The 22,032-nt window shown below is 33.1% G+C and overlaps 3 protein-coding genes across 3 annotated transcripts; 2 read left to right on the top strand and 1 right to left on the bottom strand.

Moving 5' to 3' along the window:
- The first annotated feature begins 114 nt into the window (after positions 1–114).
- LOC124837444 (pentatricopeptide repeat-containing protein At3g23020-like) lies at positions 115–3,234 on the top strand. Its single transcript, XM_047312808.2, has one exon. It carries the CDS (start codon positions 350–352, stop codon positions 2,819–2,821), a length of 2,472 nt encoding a protein of 823 aa, XP_047168764.1. The 5' UTR covers positions 115–349; the 3' UTR covers positions 2,822–3,234.
- A 466-nt stretch (positions 3,235–3,700) lies between these two features.
- LOC124844571 (chaperonin CPN60-2, mitochondrial) lies at positions 3,701–8,278 on the bottom strand. The gene is made up of 18 exons (XM_047321529.2): positions 8,094–8,278; positions 7,809–7,833; positions 7,535–7,666; positions 7,115–7,274; positions 6,835–7,010; positions 6,614–6,709; positions 6,246–6,350; positions 6,042–6,128; positions 5,877–5,966; positions 5,691–5,771; positions 5,531–5,599; positions 5,225–5,302; positions 5,009–5,104; positions 4,827–4,926; positions 4,646–4,749; positions 4,361–4,466; positions 4,170–4,248; positions 3,701–4,074 (listed from the first exon to the last, which is right to left on the bottom strand). The coding sequence occupies exons 1-18, from the start codon at positions 8,129–8,131 to the stop codon at positions 3,966–3,968; spliced, it is 1,731 nt and encodes a 576-aa protein (XP_047177485.1). The 5' UTR covers positions 8,132–8,278; the 3' UTR covers positions 3,701–3,965.
- A 2,634-nt stretch (positions 8,279–10,912) lies between these two features.
- Positions 10,913–14,007, top strand: LOC124844570 (disease resistance family protein / LRR family protein). Its single transcript, XM_047321528.2, has one exon. The coding sequence runs from the start codon at positions 10,965–10,967 to the stop codon at positions 13,908–13,910; it is 2,946 nt and encodes a 981-aa protein (XP_047177484.2). The 5' UTR covers positions 10,913–10,964; the 3' UTR covers positions 13,911–14,007.
- Positions 14,008–22,032: the final 8,025 nt, after the last annotated feature.

Consider the following 22,032-nt stretch of genomic DNA (forward strand, 5'->3'; position numbering starts at 1 on the left):
ATTTAATTTATTTTTATTTTTATTAAAAAAATCATTTTTTGTGTATGTGTAAACCCTTGTATAAAAAAACAGTTAAAACAAAAAAAAAATTATTTATATTATATTATATTTTTAAATATTAAAAAAGACATTAAGTTATAGTTGAAAAAAAGAAAAACTGGAACAACCAGAAATATCAAATGGTTCCAAGACAGTTTAAAACGGAGCGTTGTACCATAGGTAGTCCACAACTCGGAGAAGACTCTCTGAAACTGAAAAACCAAAATCGGCAATAACGAAACTTGGATATCTCATGTTGTGTGTGTTGCGTTGAACTAACACTGAAGTGTTGTTCTTTCTGTTCGGAGCAATGTTACTGAAGCTGCAGCTATTGTACACTCACACACCTCTCCTCTCAAACGCAAACGCGGTTCTTCTGTCAGAGAAGCCCGAGCAAGTTACCCCCACAAGCAGAAAACAGAGACTCCCTCTTCATAACGGAACCGGCACGGTTAAGCCAGAGACCAATTTAAAGAAATGCGGTCCAGTGCAGAATTCGGAAGAGGGTGTTCCCAGAAAGAGAAAACCGGAGAAGTCGCACACCAAGTGTTCGACGAAACGCGTCTCTTACGGTGGATGCATTCCCGCGATTTTAGAAGCCTTGGATGCGGTTCTCGACGTGGATGAGGCCCTTGGGCCGTGGGAAGACAGGATTAATAACAAGGAGAGGAGCATTATTTTGAAGGAGCAGTTGAGGTGGGATAGAGCTTTGGAGATTTTTGAGTGGTTTAAGCAGAAAGGTCACGAATTAAACGTGATTCATTACAACATCACGCTGAGGAGCCTCGGGAGGGCACGCCAGTGGAGACGCGTGGAGAGTTTGTGGAATGAGATGAATGCCAGAGGCATTGCTGCCACCAGTTCTACTTATGGAACTTTGATCGATGTTTATAGCAAAGGAGGGCGCAGGGAAGAGGCGCTCTTTTGGCTTGACATGATGTTGGAAAATGGGGTGGAGCCTGATGAGGTCACTATGGTGATTGTTGTTCAGTTATATAAGAAAGCAGGAGAGTTTCAGAAAGCCGAGGAGTTTTTCAAAAAGTGGTCTTCGGGTAAACCTTTGAGGAGCAAAAGCAAACCTTTGAGAATCAATGATGAAGGGGTGGATACTCGGGAATTGGATGAAAGGGTGGCGTGTGCTGATGTTTCATTCAGCTCGCATACTTATAATACCCTGATTGATACGTATGGAAAGGCTGGTCAACTTAAAGAGGCATCCGAGACTTTAATGGAGATGCTTAAACGAGGTGTGGCACCCACTACAGTGACGTTCAATACGATGATTCACATTTGTGGAAACCATGGACAACTAGAGGAAGTGAGTTTGCTTGTCCAGAAAATGGAAGAGCTGCGATGCTCGCCTAACACAAGAACGTATAATATTCTTATCTCTCTTTATGCTAAGCATAATGATATAGGTAGGGCAACAAAGTATTTTGAAGCAATGAAGGAAGCCTGCCTCGTGCCTGATCTTGTGAGTTACCGTACTCTCTTGTATGCATACTCCATAAGGAAAATGGTTCATGAAGCAGAAGAGCTTGTAAGAGAAATGGATGAGCGGGGTCTTGAAGTTGACCAATATACCCAGTCTGCGTTGACTAGGATGTACATAGAAGCAGGAATGCTCGACAGGTCCTTGTTATGGTTTCTGAGGTTTCATCTAACTGGAAATATGACATCTGAGTCCTATGCTTCCAACATTGATGCATATGGGGAACGTGGGTATACTTTGGAAGCTGAGAAAGTCTTCATTTTGTGCCAAGAACGGAAGAATCTCAGTGTCCTTGAGTTCAACGTGATGATTAAAGCTTATGGCGTGGGGAAATGCTATGAGAAGGCATGTCAATTGTTTGATAGTATGGAAAAACATGGCGTAGTTGCAGATAGATGCAGCTATACTACTCTCATACAAATTTTGGCCAGTGCTGACCAGCCACATGTTGCCAAAACTTATCTGAAAAAAATGCAGGAGGCAGGGCTAGTAAGTGATTGCATCCCATACTGTGCAGTGATTTCTAGCTTTGCAAAATTAGGCCTGTTGGAAATCGCTGAAGATTTATACAGGGAAATGATTAACCATGATGTGGAGCCTGATGTTATAGTTTACGGCATATTGATCAATGTTTTCTCTGACGTTGGAAGGGTTAAAGAAGCCATAAGTTATGTTGATGAAATGAACAAAGCTGGCTTGCCAGGGAATACAGTAATATATAATTCTTTGATCAAATTGTATGCGAAAGTTGACAACCTGGAAAAGGCAGAAGAAACATACAAGTTGCTTCAATTATCAGAAGAAGCTCCTACTGTTTATTCTTCAAACAGTATGATTGCTCTTTATGTTAAGCGATCAATGGTTGACCAAGCAAAAGAGATATATGAGACATTAAAGGAAAATGGAGCTGTAAATGAATTTACTTTCACGATGATGCTGTGTTTGTACAAGAAAATGGAGATGTATGATGAAGCCATTCAAATTGCAAAGCAGATAAGAAAATTGGGACACTTGACAGATTTAAGTTATAACAATATACTTAACCTGTATGCTATTGCTGGCAGACCCAAGGAAGCAATGGAAACTTTTAGGGAAATGTTAAGTGCTTCCATTCCTGTTGATAATTTTAGTTTTAGATCGCTTGGAAATCTTTTGCTCAGATATGGAGTATCAAGGCAAGCTGTTGGCAAATTAGAAGTATTAGTGAAAAAAGATGCTTCCAACGGTTTGCCGGCATGGATGTCTGCACTCGAAAGTGTTCTTGAAGTAGATGATTTTGATCACGACTAGATATATGCTCTTCAACTTATACCTTTCTTATTTAAACATACAAAGCTCAGTTGATTGCTTAAAGGACGAGAGTTGGACCAGGTTGATGCACCCAATCTTTCACCAATTCAAATTTCCTTCCGACTCTGGCACCCAATCTTTCACCAATTCAAATTTCCTTCCGACTCTGGATGGAGGTATGAAGATCACCTTGTACCTTTTGCCAAATACAGACCAAGAAATGTTTTAGTCCGAGACTTCGAACCAATGACAGCCAGAACGAATCCAAGAAAATCTATAAATTTGGATGGACCGTGATATAGACTCAAGTGTAAATTGTAGAAAAAATAGTGCTCCTCATGAAACCCTCGTATAAATTATGTGAGTAAATCCCTTTGTCAGAGTGGTAAGGAAAGATTCCTCAACTTCTTCTATTTTGACTATGTTCTGCTATCACTTGATGAAAATCACGTTCTTTTTTGGGAAAATATGCGCCTCTTGCAGGGTTTGAATTGTCAAAATAGAGATGGAGAATATTTTTAAGCGTTATTATATAAATTTCTTGTTATCATTAGTAAAACAATAATTTCAGTAGACTATTGATCTTGAAGCACTTGTTCAGCCTACGTTAATTGTAATTAGCAATTCATTGTTTTGACATCGTACTACCACCATTTCATTAAGAAAATAAGATTAATTAAAAATAATCTTTGAAATGGAAAATCACACTACTACCACCCTTTTGTTTTAATAGATCTAAACAAAGATAATATTAGATAAAGAATCCATTTTATAAGCATCTTTATATAAAGCTTATCCACAAAAGTTAGAAAGTTGTCTCGTCTGAGAAATGTCAACTACTAATATGTTTGCAATGTTAGAAAAATACGGAGTTCAATCTACTGAAATTATTTCGGGGCCGTCTTTCAATTGACAATTTCAGAGTGGAACAATGTTCAATCATAATTTGGAATCTGAAAAATGTTTCAGTTGTTCCTCAATTCCATTGCAACCACAATCTCTCCCTACATATTTTTTTTATCTCTACCTATGCTTACACGGATACATGATGCCTTTTGTCAACAAATCAGCGGAAAAAAAAGGCAAAATAATGGTGACGCACCACTTCACTCCAAGTCCAGAAAAAAACTACCAAAATAGTTCCTTAATAATCCATGCCACCCATGCCGCCACCACCCATGGCAGGAACATCTTTATCATCCTTTGGAAGTTCAGACACAACAGCTTCAGTTGTCGTCATCAAAGATGACACACTGCAAAAGAATAGATAGGCATCAAGCAAAGCATGACATAAAACAAATCTAATACATCAATAACTACAAAAAGTTCCCTAAACATCCTATCTTACCTGGCTGCATCAACCAAGGCGGTCCTGATCACCTTCAATGGATCAATGATTCCACTTTTAACCATATCAACATATTCACCTAATTATGAAGCAGGAAAAGAAAAATACAAAGAATCAGTAATAATAAAAGGGTCACACATCTTTAGTCAAAAATAAGTACTGTCATGAAAACACAGACAAAGAATCATTACCTTTAGCTGCATCATACCCAAGATCATAATTATCCTGTTCCAACAGTTTGCCAACAACAACAGCACCTTCAACTCCTGCATTTGAAGCAATTGTGTGCACAGAAGTCTGCATTGTTTGTTAGCACAGGTAGTTAAAAGAGTTAGTTAAACCATACTATATTTAGAGCTAATAAAGCCCAAAATATTACCAAATCCAGCAAGAAATGTATAATAAGAAAGTTTAAAGATATGCTAACAGAAGATGATCTATGAAATAAAAAAGCTAGAAAAAAAGAAAACACTAACCTTCAAAGCATTTTGGATAATCTGGACACCTATCTTCTGATCAAAATTGGCAGTTTGAAGCTTATCCAACTCCTTTGATGCATAAAGAAGGGCGACACCACCACCTGCGCTAAGAGTATAACATATCAATTTGGTGGAACATAAAACACTAAGCTTACAACTGGTAGTGCTAATAATTTACCTGGTACAATTCCCTCCTCTACAGCAGCCTTGGTTGCATTTAAGGCATCTGTCACCCTATCCTTCTTCTCTCCAACTTCGGCCTCACTAGCTCCTCCAATCTGCAAAAGTTTAATTTGAAATGTCAATTTTCTCATGACAACTTTATATTGCCAAGTAAAAACCTAATAGCAACCAAGGTACCTTAAGCACTGCAACACCCCCAGAAAGTTTGGCTAATCTTTCTTGTAATTTTTCCTTGTCATAATCTGAAGTGCTGTTTTCAATTGCTGATCTAATCTGTATATAAAGATTTGTCAAAAAACAAATAAAAAACATCGACAATCTGATCTATTACTACATAGAAACAAATTATAGCAACAATAATAAAATCAAATCTAACATAAGTTTCAAACAAACCTGCTCGCATCTTTCTTCAATTGCTTTCTTATCACCAGCTCCATCAAGAATAACAGTATCATCTTTAGAAATTGTTATCTATACAACAATGAAAAACCTATTTAGTAGTCTAAATCATTTAACCAGTAATAATAGAGAAAAATCAATGAAAATTAGTTTTAAGTATAAACACAATCAGTAGCACCCAAAGGAAAGTCATGATTCACCCTCAAGCAAAACATCGAAATGAGAAATGAAAAAGAAAACATACCAAAGCTCTATCATGCCTTCACATGGTATATATAATAAAGTAAGCTAAAAGGTTACCTTTTTGCAAGAGCCAAACATTTCCGAATCCACTTTTTCAAGATTCAAGCCAAGCTCTTCAGTGATAAGCTGGAAGAATACAGAAAATATATCATTTTTGTTAGATGGAATTTAAGAAAAGAAATCAGCAAACATAAAACTTACTAGACAGAAAACTTACTTGACCCCCCGTAAGGACAGCAAGATCCTGGAGACCAGATTTCCGATTTTCACCAAAACCTGGAGCTTTTATTGCACATACCTAAACCAATATGCAGCAAATATCAGACTAAATAAGCAATATCAATAATCCAAAATTAATTGCACTAAGAACTGAAAGGTACGACTTCATATAGGAAAAACAAACCTTGATTCCAGCACGAAGTTTATTTAAAATAAGAGTTGCAAGGGCATCACTTTCCACATCCTCAGCAACAATCAACAAAGGTCTTTGTCTCTGGAGATATAGACGCGTCAGCTGATACCAATATTCTAGAAATCAAAGCAACATGAAGGAAATGACATTGCTCACCTTCAAAGCTAACTCTAATACTTTAACAATGGCATTTATGCTCGAGATTTTCTTTTCATGGATTATAATGAGAGGGTCCTCTAGTTCCTAATGGCACAGCGACATCAAATGGTTACATATAATATCCAACAAAAATAAATAAAGACTCATGACCAAGGACAAACGTAAACTCCAGAAAAGTAGATATGTAAAGCGAGAGCATACACATTTCTGATTCTTCTGGTTTGTTATGAAATACGGAGAAATGTATCCCCTGTCAAGCTTCATTCCTTCAACAACTTCCAATTCGTTATATAATGTCTTGCCATCCTGACAAAGTTTATAAAAGTTAACCCCTAGCATATTAAGAAATGGATTGCTATTCAAACCATGGACCCCTTTGAAAGAGGAAAGATAAAGAGGAGGAACAGAAAAGGCATAATAAAGAATAGGTGGGTTGGAATTAAAAATCATAGGGGGGAATATCTACTGAACATTATATCGATTATATCAAGGACATAAAAAAATGCCCTCTGGACCAAGAAAGAATACCCAAAGAAATATTTCCTAAAAAGATTAATATAATTACTTACTGAGATAGTGATCACACCCTCTTTGCCAACTTTCTCCATAGCTTTTGCAATTAACTCACCAATTTCCCTCTCCCCATTGGCAGATATTGTCCCAACCTATCGCCACCACAAACAAATTGTAAAGATCGGTTAATGCTCGTGATTCAAAAGCATCCTTGCTGTTTCCAATCTCCTGCAATATGCCAATAGTGGCTCTAACAAAAAAAGGAAGATAAACAAACCTGTGCAATTTCTTCAGAAGTGCTAATCATCCGTGCTCTGCTTTTCAGATTTGTCACCACATCATCAACAGCCATATTTATACCTCGTCTCAGATCCATAGCATTCATTCCAGCTGCAACTGACTTACACCCTTCCGTAAATATAGCTCGGGTAAGAATTGTAGCACATGTGGTTCCTGTCAAATTGCTCCCTCATTATTAGCATTTCCTTAGCAAGAAAGCAGCCAGTGCAGAAGTTTAAACCCATAAAGTAAAATCCTGTATGGTTATAACAGCTTACCATCGCCAGCGACATCATTGGTAGCGTTTGCAACCTGCTTTACAAGACTGGCACCGATATTCTTTACTTTGTCCTTGAATTCAATGCTCTTAGCAACAGTTACTCCATCTTTTGTCACTTTGGGTGCACCAAAGCTCTGCTCAATCACCACATTACGCCCCTAAAAGTTTAACATAAACAGCAATTATCAACACCAACCAAAGTGACGAGAATAGGATCAATATCTTTTATTTGTAGATCCAAAGACATGTTCACCCTTCAGAAAACCAAATAAATATGCGATTAAATAAAAACACGGGATCAACAATCGTACACTTGATATAAAGTTCCATTTACAATCCTTTCCTCTTGTTCTACAACTTGTAGTCAAGATATCTTTCCCAATAAGACATAACAAGAAAACAAAGAAAATATCGTCACCTTAGGGCCCATGGTTACTTTGACAGCATCAGCAAGCTCTTCAACACCCTTAAGCATCAAAGCCCGGGCCTCCACGCCAAACTTAATGTCTTTGGCAGCATAATTCCTGCTCCAACTCACCCTACTTCCAATCTTTGGAATGCAAAAACCCAATACTCAGCATCATAATAATAATAAATAAATATATATATATATATATATTACAGGAAAACGGATCATTAATTTCAAAACAATTTTAACAAAATAATTTCCCATGAAAAGAATGGTATTTTACTTGTTGAGTGCTGCTCCTAGCAATTCTGCAATCATAAGAACAAAATTTAACAGTCAAGAACATTGAATACAATGATATATTGAAACAATACACCACAAATTGGTAATCAGCATTACTGGATCTATCTAAGATATGCCACCCAAAACCCAAAAAAAAGTTAGAATTTTGATCCATCCTTAGGCATTTCCTAAGGGGCCCAGAAGAGCAATGGCAGAAAATTAAAAAAAAAAGTTGAAGAAAAAATTCAAAAGGCAGAAGAGAACAGTGCCATTTTAGAAAACTTACCTAGCTTTGGAGGCAAGGGAGGTTGCAAAGCGGTACATGATGCCAGCAACTGAGAAAGCACTCAAGAAGTTGCAGAGACTAACGCAGAAGGGAAATGCTTCACGCTCCTTTTCTATGGAAAGGAGGGAAGGCTCTAGAAGAAGCAGTTTCTAGGGTTTAGGGTTTTATGTTCCAGATGTTCGTGTGCTTTGTTTTGTTTATATTTTACATTTTTTTTCTTACATAATTAAAGGTTCTCGCTTTTGCACCACCATTTTTTCTAATATATTTTAGAAAATGAATAACTTTGTTCTAATATTTAATAATGTATACATTTATCAACTAAGTTATTGAGTAATTATATAATGTGCTAAACTTTAAATTCATTTGAACCAAGATGAAAAAACAAACAAACATATGTAAAATCACAAAAACTAGAATAGAAATATAAGGTTAAGAAAATTAAAAATAAAATTTAATTTAATTAATTAACTAAAATATAGGGTATTTGAATATAGTTATCGTCGTTGCGAATTCTTTCTAAAAGTAAATCGGTGAACGCAAACACAACCTAAACAAGAAAGAGTTTGTTGTAACTTATTATTGATTTTTTATTTTAAAGTTTAGGCAGAAGTTTGAGATATTGAGAGGTAAATTTTGATATATATTTCAACATAAATGAATATCATCAGAAGGTTGTTAATTGTGTCACTTTATATTTATAGTTTTTTGTTTTAAATATTATTATATGTTTTTTTATGTTTCGAAGAATCTTATGTTTTTTTCATTTGGAGATTTAGAGAATTTTATATTCATTTTTTTTAATTATAAAATTTGAAATATTTATAATGAAAGTTAAAATTGATTTCTTGAATTACGTTTTATATTGTATAGTGTATGATTTTGATTTTCAAATGTTGTAATTTGAAATGTAAAATTTTATTTTAGATTACAAAATTTTAAGATTAAATTTGTGTTATATATTTTGTGTGGTCCCTATTTCATTAATGAGTTTATATATAGGTAAAAAGAGAAAATTAAAGTTTAGGACTAAAATATAAGATAAAACTGATAAGTTGTCTTAGGGGAAAGAAATATATGATATTGTGAAATTAGAGATAACGAAATATTAATTCGTTGAAGAAAAATACAACGAGGCTTTAGGAACAGATGTAACTGAAATTGCCTAAAAGCATCAATATCACAACACATTAATTTTCATGTTTAATAGGTTTCAGTGCTACCTACTTGAAGTACGAGTTTCAGCAACACCGGTTGGATAGCAGAAACAAAATAATTAAGTTAAACCTAATCAGCACGGTGATCAGCTAAACTTGATCAAGAATTTTAATTCTTTCTTCTTCAACAATGGCATCAACCAAGACGAAGGAGGAGGAGAACCGAAGGTTGAGAAATCAATCCAAATATGCGGAAGACCTCTGTGATAGATTGGTTCATGCAGAATAAGAAGCCGAAGAAGCTGATAAATCAATCTTTCCATTAAATCACTCCCGAGTTACAGAAGGGAAAGAAGCGGGAAAGACGAAAATACTTACGTTGTAAAAATACGTTAGAACTCGTGAATCAATTCCGTCTGTAATGAATTTGAATTCAACTGAGTTAAAAGAGATTCAAAATTTTCGACGTACTAAGAATTTGATTCACTGAACTAACACACAAATCTACCTAATTTTGCTTTTTTATGTTAGATTTTGGATTGCATTTGAAATTTATTATGATTTTGAATTATAGTATATTTTTTTGAATTGATTCTAAAATTTAACATCATTTTAAACTAAAATTTATTTAAATCTAAATTAAAAAAAATTGTTATTTTTATAAAATTAAAAAAAAAACTTATAATTAAGTTAGTCTAACTTGTTTAACTCATAAATATGTGATAAATTAAATTGGTTTCAAATTTTTTTAATTTATTAATAAATAAATTAAATTAGATTTACTCAGTAGAAAACTAAACCGGATTGAATGACAATTTTGATAACATTAGTATCACAGTGGTGTAATGAAACTTAGGTAAACTAGTCATTTGGACAAAGAAGTTAAAATGATGAAAAAACCATTATTTGAGACAAGTGTCAACCAATGAGATTGGGTCAGTAAGGTAAATTACTTAGTGAGGAATTTTCTTAGATGTAGATTGATTACATTCAACAAAATTTGATTCCAGAACTTCGTTTAATTTACTCAAATTTCCATTTCTTTCCACAACGTATGATGAAAACAAACAAAAGTTCAAAATTTTAATCTGTTCATGCCTCTTTAGGAAATGTTAAAAAGTGAATTCTTCAAGATATTGCTGTGTAACATTGACCTGTTCTCAAAGGAATAAAATTTTAAAGTAGTTTTCCGAATCAAATTAACTTTCTCCTGAGTGAACAAAACACGGATTGCTGTACTTTAGTAGTCACGAGACGACATCATGTTTTCTTGTCACAGTGCAAGTAGTTTCTTCTAACTTTCCATTCCACTCCACTAACATAATTTATCAAATACACGCCTATATGCCTACACGCCTACCCTTAAATAGATAAAGCAAAATTTTCTATTAATGCTAATTTTCAGAGACGTAACTCTCACTCTAAAAAAAATAGTTAAGTCAATTATAAAGAGACTAATTAATTGTACAAAATTGTTTGCACTTGGAATTCTACCACCGTCTACAGAACAAAAAAATTAGTATCAATGTTAGTAATACCTGGCAGATAGACTAAGAGCAAATTAATAGTTTGATAAACAATCAGTACATGTTAAGTGGAAATTTCGTACTGTTAGTAAGTGTATGAGAAATGAAAATGTAATTAGAGGGTTGAATTCAACACACTTATGGCTATAAAAAGGTGCTCAAGATAACACAGTTTTATATTCAATGTCATGGAGAAAAATCAAGCCATGTTTCCAGTTTCTATCATTCTTTTTTCACTCTTGCTTCAATCACTTGTTATGGCAGCTATAGAGCCAAATTCTGCTGCTAAGGATAATAGTTTTGAGTGCATTGAGATGGAAAGAAAAGCCCTTCTTAAGTTTAAAGAAAGTCTAAGTGATCCTTTTCATTGTCTATCTTCATGGGTTGGCAGTGATTGCTGCAAATGGGTGGGTGTAAGATGCAACAAACATGCAGGGAATGTGATAAGGCTAAACCTCAGAGGCACAGAAATCTGTTCCAAGGCTACAAATGAGTCAGCCACACACACCAAATGGCCTTTGAGTGGTGAGTTGAATGCTTCTCTGCTTGACTTGAAACATTTGAACTATTTGGACTTAAGTCACAATGATTTTGAGAATGTTCAAGTCCCATCATTTTTAGGTTCACTTGATAAGTTGTGGTATCTCAATTTATCCCGTTCATCCTTTGCTGGAAAGGTTCCTTCTCAGCTAGGAAACTTGTCTAATTTGCAGTATCTTTCTTTGTCAACGCCTTCCTCTTCATTGTGGTCTTCTGATTTGAGTTGGTTGTCTGGTCTTACATCTCTCCAATATCTAGATGTGAGTGGTGTGAATCTCAGTAGAGCATCAAGTTCATGGCTCCAATCTATCAATAGGGTTCCATCTCTTTCATTTTTGAGGTTATCTGATTGTAAACTTTCTGCTTTACCTCAAACTCTTCCATTTTTAAACCTTACATCACTTTTAGTTCTTGATCTTTCTTTCAATTCGGTTGATTCCTTGATACCAGGATGGCTGTCCAATATCAGTACCTTGATAGAACTTGAATTAGACGGTGCAGGACTTAAAGGTCCCATCACTGAGGTTTCATGGGGAAATTTTCGCAAGTTACATAGTTTAGACTTGTCATCAAACCTTGAGATTGTTGGTGATGTTGAAGGACTTGTGGAGGCTTTAACAATATGTACCAACAGTAGCATAGAGAAACTAGATTTGTCCTTCAATAAACTTACAGGGAATTTACCAACCTCATTGGGTTACCTTAAAAATTTGAGAACCATTATGTTAAAGGGTAACAAATTGTCTGGTTCAATTCCTTCATCCATTGGAAATTTGTCATATTTGACATTTCTTGGCCTTTCTCACAACATGATGAATGGGACTATTGCACCTAACATAGGTCAGCTCACTGAACTGGTGACACTGAACCTTGATGGGAATTTTTGGGAAGGCTTTCTAACTGAAAACCATTTCCATAACCTCACAAAGTTGTCCACATTTTCTGTGTCCTCCAAAAGGGGGTCTTTAACTTTCAACATCCCACAAAACTGGGCTCCATCTTTTAATGTAGTGTATCTGAAAATTCATGACTGTCAATTAGGCCCTGAGTTTCCTGCATGGCTCAAAACTCAAAGCAACCTAATGACCATTGTTCTCAAAAGCACTGGAATATCAGATAGAGTGCCAAATTGGTTTTGGGATTTCTCACCACAGATCACTACTATGGACCTCTCCTACAACCAATTGAAGGGAAGCCTTCCAAAGTCCTTACACTTTTGTGATTTTGCATATGTTAGTTTGGGGTTTAATGCCTTGGAAGGGTCAATTCCAGTTTGGTCTGGTGTGACTTTTCTTTATCTAAGCAACAACTTTCTCTCTGGCTCAATTCCTTCAAATATTGGCCAAGGCATGTCACAGTTGGAAGGTTTGGATCTTTCAGGGAACTTTATAACTGGCAGCATACCTTCATCCATGAGTTTGCTAAGTGATTTGACTTTACTTGATCTTTCAAACAACAGTTTATCAGGGAAAATACCTTTATATGGAGAGGGACACAAGCTAAGCCTTTATACCATTGATCTATCAGGCAACAATCTATCAGGAGGAATCCCTGCTTGGATGTGCACAACACCTTCACTTAGGGTAGTTCAACTAAGCAACAATAATCTTTCTGGGGAGATTTCATCTGTGTTGCCAAATTGCCCCCATCTGTACACAATAGATCTTGGAGATAATGCATTTTTTGGATCCATAACAAAGTGGCTCGGGAATAACAGAACTTGGATAAATGAGCTAAGACTACAAGGCAATGCACTCACTGGAAACATCCCTGAAAGTTTGTGCCAGCTACCATACCTTCATCTTCTTGATCTTTCACACAATAACTTATCAGGCCATATCCCTCCATGCTTAGGCAACATGACAGGTTTCAAAGCACCGAGTGATTATTATATTGGCCGAGATAATTCTGTAGTGTACTATGAGCACATGGATTTGTATGTGAAAGGAAGATTAATCGAATACACATCACAGATGCATGTTATAAATCTTATTGATCTTTCCTGCAACCATCTATCTGGGGAGATCCCACACTCACTGACAGAACTCTCATACTTAGTTTCCTTGAACCTGTCTTGGAACCAATTAACTGGAGGCATTTCAACAAACATTGGAGCGCTACATCAATTGGAAAGCCTTGACCTTTCCAACAACAATCTCTCAGGTCCAATACCTCCAAATATGGCTTCCTTGACTTTCTTGGGACATTTGAACTTGTCCTATAACAACTTGTCTGGTGAAATACCAACAACAAATCAGTTCCATACTTTGATAGATCCCTCCATCTATGAGGGCAATCCACACCTTTGTGGGACACCTCTGTCTGTTAAGTGCTCAGAGCATGTTGATGAAAGCACCACAGCTAATGACACAGAGGAAGATCAAGACAGTTCCCATAATAAACTATGGTTATATTTGAGCATAGGACTTGGCTACATCGTCGGTTTTTGGGCTGTTTGTGGCAGCTTAGTATTGAAGAAATCTTGGAGACATGCCTATTTTCAGTTTGTTGATTCCATGAAGGATTGGATTTTGCTTGTTACAATTGTGAATTGGATTAGAATTAAAAGAAAACTGAACCTAGAAAAAGATTGAGATTATCTCTCTTTTGTACCACTGATTATTTGTAATTTGTGATTCTGGGAATGATGAATTGAATTTTTCAGGCTTGATGAAACTGAGTGTGATAAATTTTTACTTAACTAACTAAAATTGTTGACCAAAAACATTTGATCATGTATGTTATTCTTTCAATGTTAACCCAGCTAATTTGATATTAAGATTCTCCCATGGAAGATTTAAAATTTAAACACCGTCATATTCGCGGAATAATGAAATCAGGATTAGGTTTTGCACTCTTTTTTGACATATTTAGTAAAAGAATTTAACGGATTGGTTAAGGGATTTTTTTTCTAGCATAATCTACGGATTGATAATAATATGCCACTGGTCATAAATGAAACTTCCAAGTGATTGCATAATGCACACAACGCTGTTTTATATAGTGAAAATATACTTTCCCAATCGTATCAGTGACACAAAATTAAATAAATATTTAGATCATTACTTTCTAAACTTAAATTTGGTGGTGATTATTTTTTAATTAGCAATAAGTTTACGAACATTAAGCTAATCTAATTTGTTTATTAAAAACTATCTTATTACATAACAATTCATTTTAGACAAGCAAAATAAAAGTTATATATATGATTATTTTTATTTTTTTATCATGATATTTATATAATTATATATATTTTTAATATTTGATAAGAGAAAAAAGAAAGCATGATTTTGACATTTAATATTAAATGCTATTATATATTTAGAAAATATTTAATTAATATTTATAACAGATAGAAGATAAAAATGAAATAAAAATTCTCAAAAACATGAGAATGGAGATAAAATCGAGAAGGAAGATGGATTTGTGCTCTAAAAGTAAAATAGTCAAGTCAAACTAACTTAACCAGTCTCGTTATGATCTCTATTCGTTAATCTATATTTCCACGTTCAGGACTATGTATGTTTGACTATTCATGTTGCCTTTCAAACTTTTCCTAAATAACAAATAACCGAAACAAGAATATTTCCAACTGTATAATTCTAGAAGTGCCAAGAAATGCATATACATGAACCACATAAGATATTATATTCATGGAAGATGTGAAGGTGTTGGGTTTCTGGGCAAAAGCCCATTTATAGGAGACGATAATGAAAGAATACCCGTAAATAAAATTTGTAACAAATAACTAATATTACAGATATTTTTATTTATAAATAATAAATATTTTAATATTTATTTATAAATAAATTGGACACAGTATTATTTGTATCCATATGTATTTATTTCTTACAAATAATTAAAATTAAAAATTAATTTATATTTTATTAAATTAAATTTATTTGAAATGGTTAATGTAAATTTTCCACTTAACTTTCCAAGTCAATGGTGAGACAAGGCCTCACACTTGTTCTGTATTGTCCCAAATTTTTCATACTTTAGTAAACATATATGTGAGACACTGATCTTCAAGAAGATCTTATTTAAGGGTCAGTTGGTAGACCAATATGTTCAAAGAAGTTTAAAATTAACTTTTTTGTAAAATTAATTTAAATAAATACGTTTAATACAAGTCCAACACAAAGACGATGATAAAAGTTTTGATTACATATTTTATCAATACTCTAAAAATAATACTCAGTAATCACTCCATACATACCCTTACTTCCCTTAACAATTGTTTCTTGAATTAGGAGTTTCTCTTCAATTTTTGAAAATAACATTTCATTACTATTTTAATTATTAGTTACATAAATGAACCACATATTGCTGTTTTTCATCATAAAGGAACATCAATAATTTAGTTGTAAAATTTGGAATAGGACAAATCACAATCAGTCAATTTGGCAAGGAGGGAGTGTTCAAGATAAGGCCTAATATTAGATAATTATTCAAAGGAGTGGACATGTTTTGGTAAGCTATTTTTACAATTCTCTTTACTACTTAAACATTAGTTTAATCCTATAAACCATGTTTGATAAATATTTACAGTTTGTAACATTTTTTAATACATTATTTAACAAAAACTTCTTAAATCTCAGGTTCTAGTTGTTTATATTCAATTTTTTTTATCAGTACTGTCATATAAAAATGATTTATCATTTTAGTATTATTTTTATTCCAATTGTGTCTTTAAGTATTCATTTTGAGTGATTTTTCATTTTAAATTTTACTGTTTTTTAAATTCAACTATTTCATAAAAAAATAATAATAAAGAAGATTTTTTTTTGGTGTACACTTTTTTATTCCAAATTTGTCGTTAAATGTTTTTTTAGTGATTCTTTTTAATTTTTTTTTTAAATTAATCAAATTTTAAACTAAAATAACTTTTTATAATAAAAACTTATCTCTGAAATAAATAAAACTTATCTATATTAATCTTTATAATTATAATAATAATAATTTTATTATTCTTTGTTATAGAAAAAAAAAGCGACTATACATATTTTCACTAATCTTTAGATTTCAATTTATCTTTTTTCAAAATAAATTAAATTAAAATATATTTCATTGCACAAATCAACATAATAAAAATTATTTTTGTTTAAATGTTTCAATTTTGTTTTAAACTGAACTGGAAATGTTTTAAAATATGGTATTCAATAGTATGATATAAAATATATAATATACTAATTTATGTATATCAAATTTTAGTTGAAAAATATATCCTATTTATAAAGAAAAAGATATATTTTAAATATAAAAATATTTTAATAATTTTTATTTTTATTTAAAATAAAAGAATAGAAAGTAATTTTTATTCTGATTTAAAATAAAAAGTAAAAAATTATTTAAATATATTTAATCTTAAAACTTAAAATTCATATAAAAGTATTTTTCTCAACTAAAATTTAATATACTTTTAAGAATTTATATATGTTAGCAAATTATATATATATATATATAATTAAAAATAAATAAATAAAATTGATTTATATATAAAAGTTATAATAGTTTAAAAGTAATTAAAATTTAAAATTACATTTATTTCTCAATATATTTCATTAATAAAATTAAGGTACATTTGATAGAAAATGTAAGAGCCTGAAAAAGTTTAAGGCCATGGGCCCTACGTGGGATAGTCAGGCTCATCAGACTAAGGTCAACTTAACCTTAGGAAGGATCTCTCAGAATTCTTTTTCAACTTTCCTGAGCTCTTTCCTTTTCTCTCTCTAAAACCCTTGCTCTAAATGTTTTCTCTGCCTTCTAAATTTCCAGCTCATTGAACCGTTCAATCTTAGGTTGGAAGGTGCTCAGACGTTCACCAAACCGAAGGCTTCCTTTTGAACTGATTGTATTTTCGTTTGGATCGGTAAGTCGTTTTTCCCTTCTCTTTCACTATCTTCGAACCTAGAGCATGCAACATTACTGGTTGTATGTTACTAGGGGGTTTCGTTTTCCTGTTTCTGCCAAATCAAGCTCTAAGAGCTGTTGCTGTCACCACTTTGGTGGTTTGTAGGGTTTGGATTGAGTTCGCATGTGTGAGATACCAAAAAAGGGGCGTCCTTGTGAGCTTGGAAATACAACTCTGAGGTAAGGGGAGCTAGTTATGTTTTATTTGAACTATATGATGTGTATGCTTGATGATTTATGATTATTTACTGTTGAGTTATATTTTGTGGTGAGCATGTTGATTTGTTTCTGCTGGATGTGTGGAAGTTGTGGAATCATGGTGTGCTGAACATTGTTTGATTTGGATGAGGTTGTTGGTTGTAATGAATTTCTGTTCTAGAGTAAGAACTCTGTAAAACAGTCAATATGAGTAGTGGGTGAGTGTACATGTACTGTTTCAGGTTAGTGTGAAGGGAAGTGATGCATTGTAATAGGGCAGTTGGAGTCTAGAACATATAGTACAGTTTGGATGAATTGTTAAAAGTACTTTGTTGGTAGGATATGGGGACCTTAAAAACCTGAGTTGGTACATCCCTGATCATAGAGCAGCCCTGGTCTGATCCAATCAGTTGTGACTAGTCATATGTGTTGGCGACGAAGGTGAGTTTGATGCGTTCAGACATTGGGTTCTTCTCCGATGACCAATTGGGCAAGTTAGACTAGTCTAGATGAGTAAATTAGAACTAGTTAGGGTCAGAAAACTGAGTAAAGTCATTAGCAACAGGGTAGAATTGAAATTGGGTTCTTAGTTTAATAACATTAGAGTTTTAATGAAAAGTTTGGTAGTGATCACTTTAGAATCATGTTAATGTCACTTTAGGAGCGCCTAGACAAGTTTAACTAGGTATGAAATATGAGTTAGGGGCATTAGAAGTTGGAAGGAAGGTTTAGAAGTGGTAAGGAATGGTTATAATTCTGGAGAAATTTCGTTCTACTGATTATGCAGAGTCGCTATGTGAGTTGTCTCGCATAGCGAGACCCTGTAGAGGGTGCTCATTGTCTGGGAAATTCGTTGTGCGAGTTGGTGCGTTGTGCGAATTACCAGAGGGTGATGTTCTCTGTTTATGGACTCGCCATGGTGAATCCTGTCGCTATGCGACTGGTGGTGGTTTGGGATCACTGCCCATTTAATTCGAAGGGCGAGTGGGGCGCATAGCGAGAGCTTTGGGGAGGTTGGTCTCTGTCTGAGTTCTTGCATAGCGACCTGGGTGCGCTATGCGAGAGGTTCGAAGTCTGATGTATGCTGCGACTTAATTCGCTATGCGAATTAAGGTGTGCGCTGTGCGAGATCCTCCTGTCTCGCCTTGCGAATAGGATGCGCTGTGCGACTCCTGTTGGGTCAAGTCTATTCTTTTGATATCTTTGATTGGATCAATGTCGTGGAATGCATAGTATGATGTGATTTATGTAGGAAGTATGTGAATGTATGAGATATGTTGGATTCACTATGATAATATGATGGTATATGATTATTCATGTCTTAGGTTAAGTTTCAAAGTGACAATATGGTTCATGGACGTAATTCCATGATCCTCAAGGAGAGGATAAATGGTGGTGCCCTGGTGGTGTGTAGAATGATTGCATGGTAGCTCAGTTTTGGGGGTTTTCCTAAAACTACAATGATCAATCATTATCAAGTAGAGAGGATTGAATCATGTGGTGAGTAGTAGCAGGAGGTCCTAGTCTTGGAGGCTTCCAGTATGCTCTAGGGCGCAGAACGGACTAACCTCGTGAGTGTGGGAGGGTGGAACCCATTGGCAACGACTTTGCAAAGCAGTAGAGGCCACCACGAGTGCATAACCCGCCATAGCTCGGTAATCATTCTAGTCCGGACGAGTCGGTTTATAAAGTAACAAGTCTTGTGATGTCATTTTACCATGTTTGAGTGGCTTTTGCATGTCGTGTGAGATGAAATAACATGCTTTTTATATCTAGCTCACCCTTGCTTGTTTGTGTTACTTGTGTATGTTTCTTTTGCGATGATCATCCACTTGGGTGGGAGCAGATGGAGAGGAGGTTCTTTTGGAGACGGCCTTGGAAGTTGAGGACAATGCTGCTGTCTAGTCTCCTTAGGATGTTATCGAATTATTGTCTGTAGTTTGTAATACTGTTTCCCTTTAAATTTGCAGTTTAGATCTTTTCGAAGTTGAAGTTTAATTTCTAAAGTTACTTTGAGGATGTCTGTAATCCTAAATTTCTCTTGACTACTTTCGTATATTATACAATGATGTTTATTATATATGTTTTTCACTTTTGGGGACGTCACTGAAAATATCATTTAAAATTTTATCATTTATATTTGTAGACGGTTCTACTGAATAATTTGTCCATTGGTTAATTAAAATAAACTTAATAGCCCCTGTAATCTCATTGTAATAAGGTTAGGATTCTATATCTGATTTTGGTCTTCCAATATAATAAATAAATATATAATTTTTTTCAATATTAATATTTTTAATTGAAGATAATATTTTAATATTTTATATAAAAGGTTAATGACTCATTTCTGTCTAATCATTTATGACGAAAACAACAAAAGCAGCAGTAATTTAGATTGCTACAGTTTTGTAGAAAATAACAAAATGTACAAACATAATTATTGCATATTGTGTTCCACTATCAACATTGTTAAATTTAAGTTTGGTAGACAGATATGTAACATATGATGGCGAAGGGTTCATGCATTTCCCCCACAAATTTGTACCCAAAACTTTAAATTAGAAACAGATCCCGTTTCCTTCGTGACAAAACCATATCATATTTTTTAATAATTGAAAAAAAGAGAGAGTGTAAAACACAAAGCAGAATCACATACATGCAGAGGAAATATATTATATTTAGACTTTTTTTTTCTTAAGAAAACGTACTGTGATTTCTAAAATTTTGCCAAATATACATTTAAACATTATTTCTTTTCCTTTAAGAAATCAGCCTTAAGTTTAAGCTAATTTCCATAAATTTGTCTTGTTTGTAAGGTAAACGTGAATATACTCTTTGTATCGACATATATACTTAAAATCTGATATTAGATATTTATGATGATTCAATAACAATAGTTTTATTATCGGTAGAATAATTAATTAAATAATAAATTTTGTAAACATATATAAATTTAAGATAATCTATATGAAATAATAAATTTAACAAACAATAAGTTTTATTAAAATATATTTTATCATAATTTTGATATTATATGAAATATTAAATTTTAAATTAAATTCATTTCTATAAAACTGATTTATAAAATAAAATTTACATCCATTCAAACTCATTTAATACTATCTTTTAACTTAAAATCTATAACCTTTTGCCCTTTTTTAAGGGTTTATAGTTAGAAGATGATCCATCTTTTTCAACACACTTTACTAAGAGGTAATTAATAATGGTCCATAGTTTTTGAATATCCTTATTGGAGTGGTTCATGAATCCTACAACAAAACGTAGTGGGATGACAAAAGTAAAGTGCGACGTGTTTGATCGATCGGTATATGAGTAGTTACAATGTATTCATACCTTTTATAATCTTTTTTTTATGGAATCAAAGTGTAAGTAAGAGGTATGAGATTCCTTGATAGAAGGTAAGCTACAAGTTTATTTGTTATAAATTAATGACAAATTTTTGTAAGTGGCATAATGATGATAAAAAGCACTATTAAGAGTTGAGCACAAAATCATTCAGTCAATTGCGAAACCCAAATTGGTCTCAAATTAATGACAAATAGTTTGTAGCTATTTTAACGTAAAACATATGACTAGTGTTTTAGAAGCTATATTAACGTAACTATACTTTAATAGACATATCTTAGGTCTCTGTCATATATTAACATAGGTGTTGTTGAAAAAGTCATACAAATGTACTCTTAAATAAAGACATGATAAGAACTTCTACTTAATTTTGACTCCATTACACGTTTGTTTTACCGATGCTTGCTTTGGATAAAACAAAAATTCAGTAATTCACTTAGCTTAACCTTCACTCAAATTATTTTCGTATTCATATTAATGCAGGAATAACATAATAATTAAATAAAATTTGAATATTTTTTTTATTTTTGAAATAATCTGGTATTTTATCATCATACATCAACTTTTAAAACGAAAATTTTCTTTACTCGTATATTATAGTTTGGTTTTACCAAACTTTAATGGATATGAAATCTTTAACCCATACCTTCATACTAAATTTTGCACATCTTATGTTTTAACATTAAGTTAGAAAATAAATTTAAGTTTAACTGATTCTCATAAAATTAATTTGTAAAATTGTTCTAATTATATATTGTAATTTGGTTGGCTTTATATACCCATATAAAATCTTTAACAAAAATGTTTTGTTTTTTTAATTTTTTTTTGTTTTACGTTAAATATATATAGATAGCTAGATATTTATTGTTTTTGTCCATGTAAAATATTATTTTTTTACTTTTAGTCTGTATCTTCAAAAACAAGAATAAAAATTTGACAAGACTAGAATAAAATATCAAACACTATAAAACTTAAAACTTACGGGCATCAAAAAGCATGCAAAAAAACTATATTTTATTCATATAAATATATTTAAACCCTAAATATACAATAGAATTGTATTGCATTTGCAGTCACTTATGTTAAGCTTTTTGAAAATTTGAATGTCTCATCAAGAGACAAGCCACGCATCTTTATCTTTATTTCAATGAACTACACAAACTGCAAGACCATTTTTAATGTTAATCTCTTTTTGATTATCATGGTGAGGTACAAACCAAGGCATAGGAATTAAGAATA

The sequence above is a fragment of the Vigna umbellata genome, chromosome 8 (assembly GCF_029865625.1).
Source record: "Vigna umbellata cultivar VRB3 chromosome 8, Vumbellata_1.0, whole genome shotgun sequence".
Classification (NCBI taxonomy): Eukaryota; Viridiplantae; Streptophyta; class Magnoliopsida; order Fabales; family Fabaceae; genus Vigna; species Vigna umbellata.

Bases quoted from the DNA above. Each gene is read 5' to 3' on its own strand.
- LOC124844571 (XM_047321529.2), bottom strand. From the start codon at position 8,131: ATGTACCGCTTTGCAACCTCCCTTGCCTCCAAAGCTAG. The intron at 5,105-5,224 runs GTTTGTTTGAAA...CTTTATATACAG, and splicing joins TTGAAGAAAGATGCGAGCAG to ATTAGATCAGCAATTGAAAA. The intron at 4,750-4,826 runs GTAAATTATTAG...CTCTTAGCGCAG, and splicing joins AGAGGAGGGAATTGTACCAG to GTGGTGGTGTCGCCCTTCTT.
- LOC124837444 (XM_047312808.2), top strand. From the start codon at position 350: ATGTTACTGAAGCTGCAGCTATTGTACACTCACACACCTCTCCTCTCA.
- LOC124844570 (XM_047321528.2), top strand. From the start codon at position 10,965: ATGGAGAAAAATCAAGCCATGTTTCCAGTTTCTATCATTCTTTTTTCA.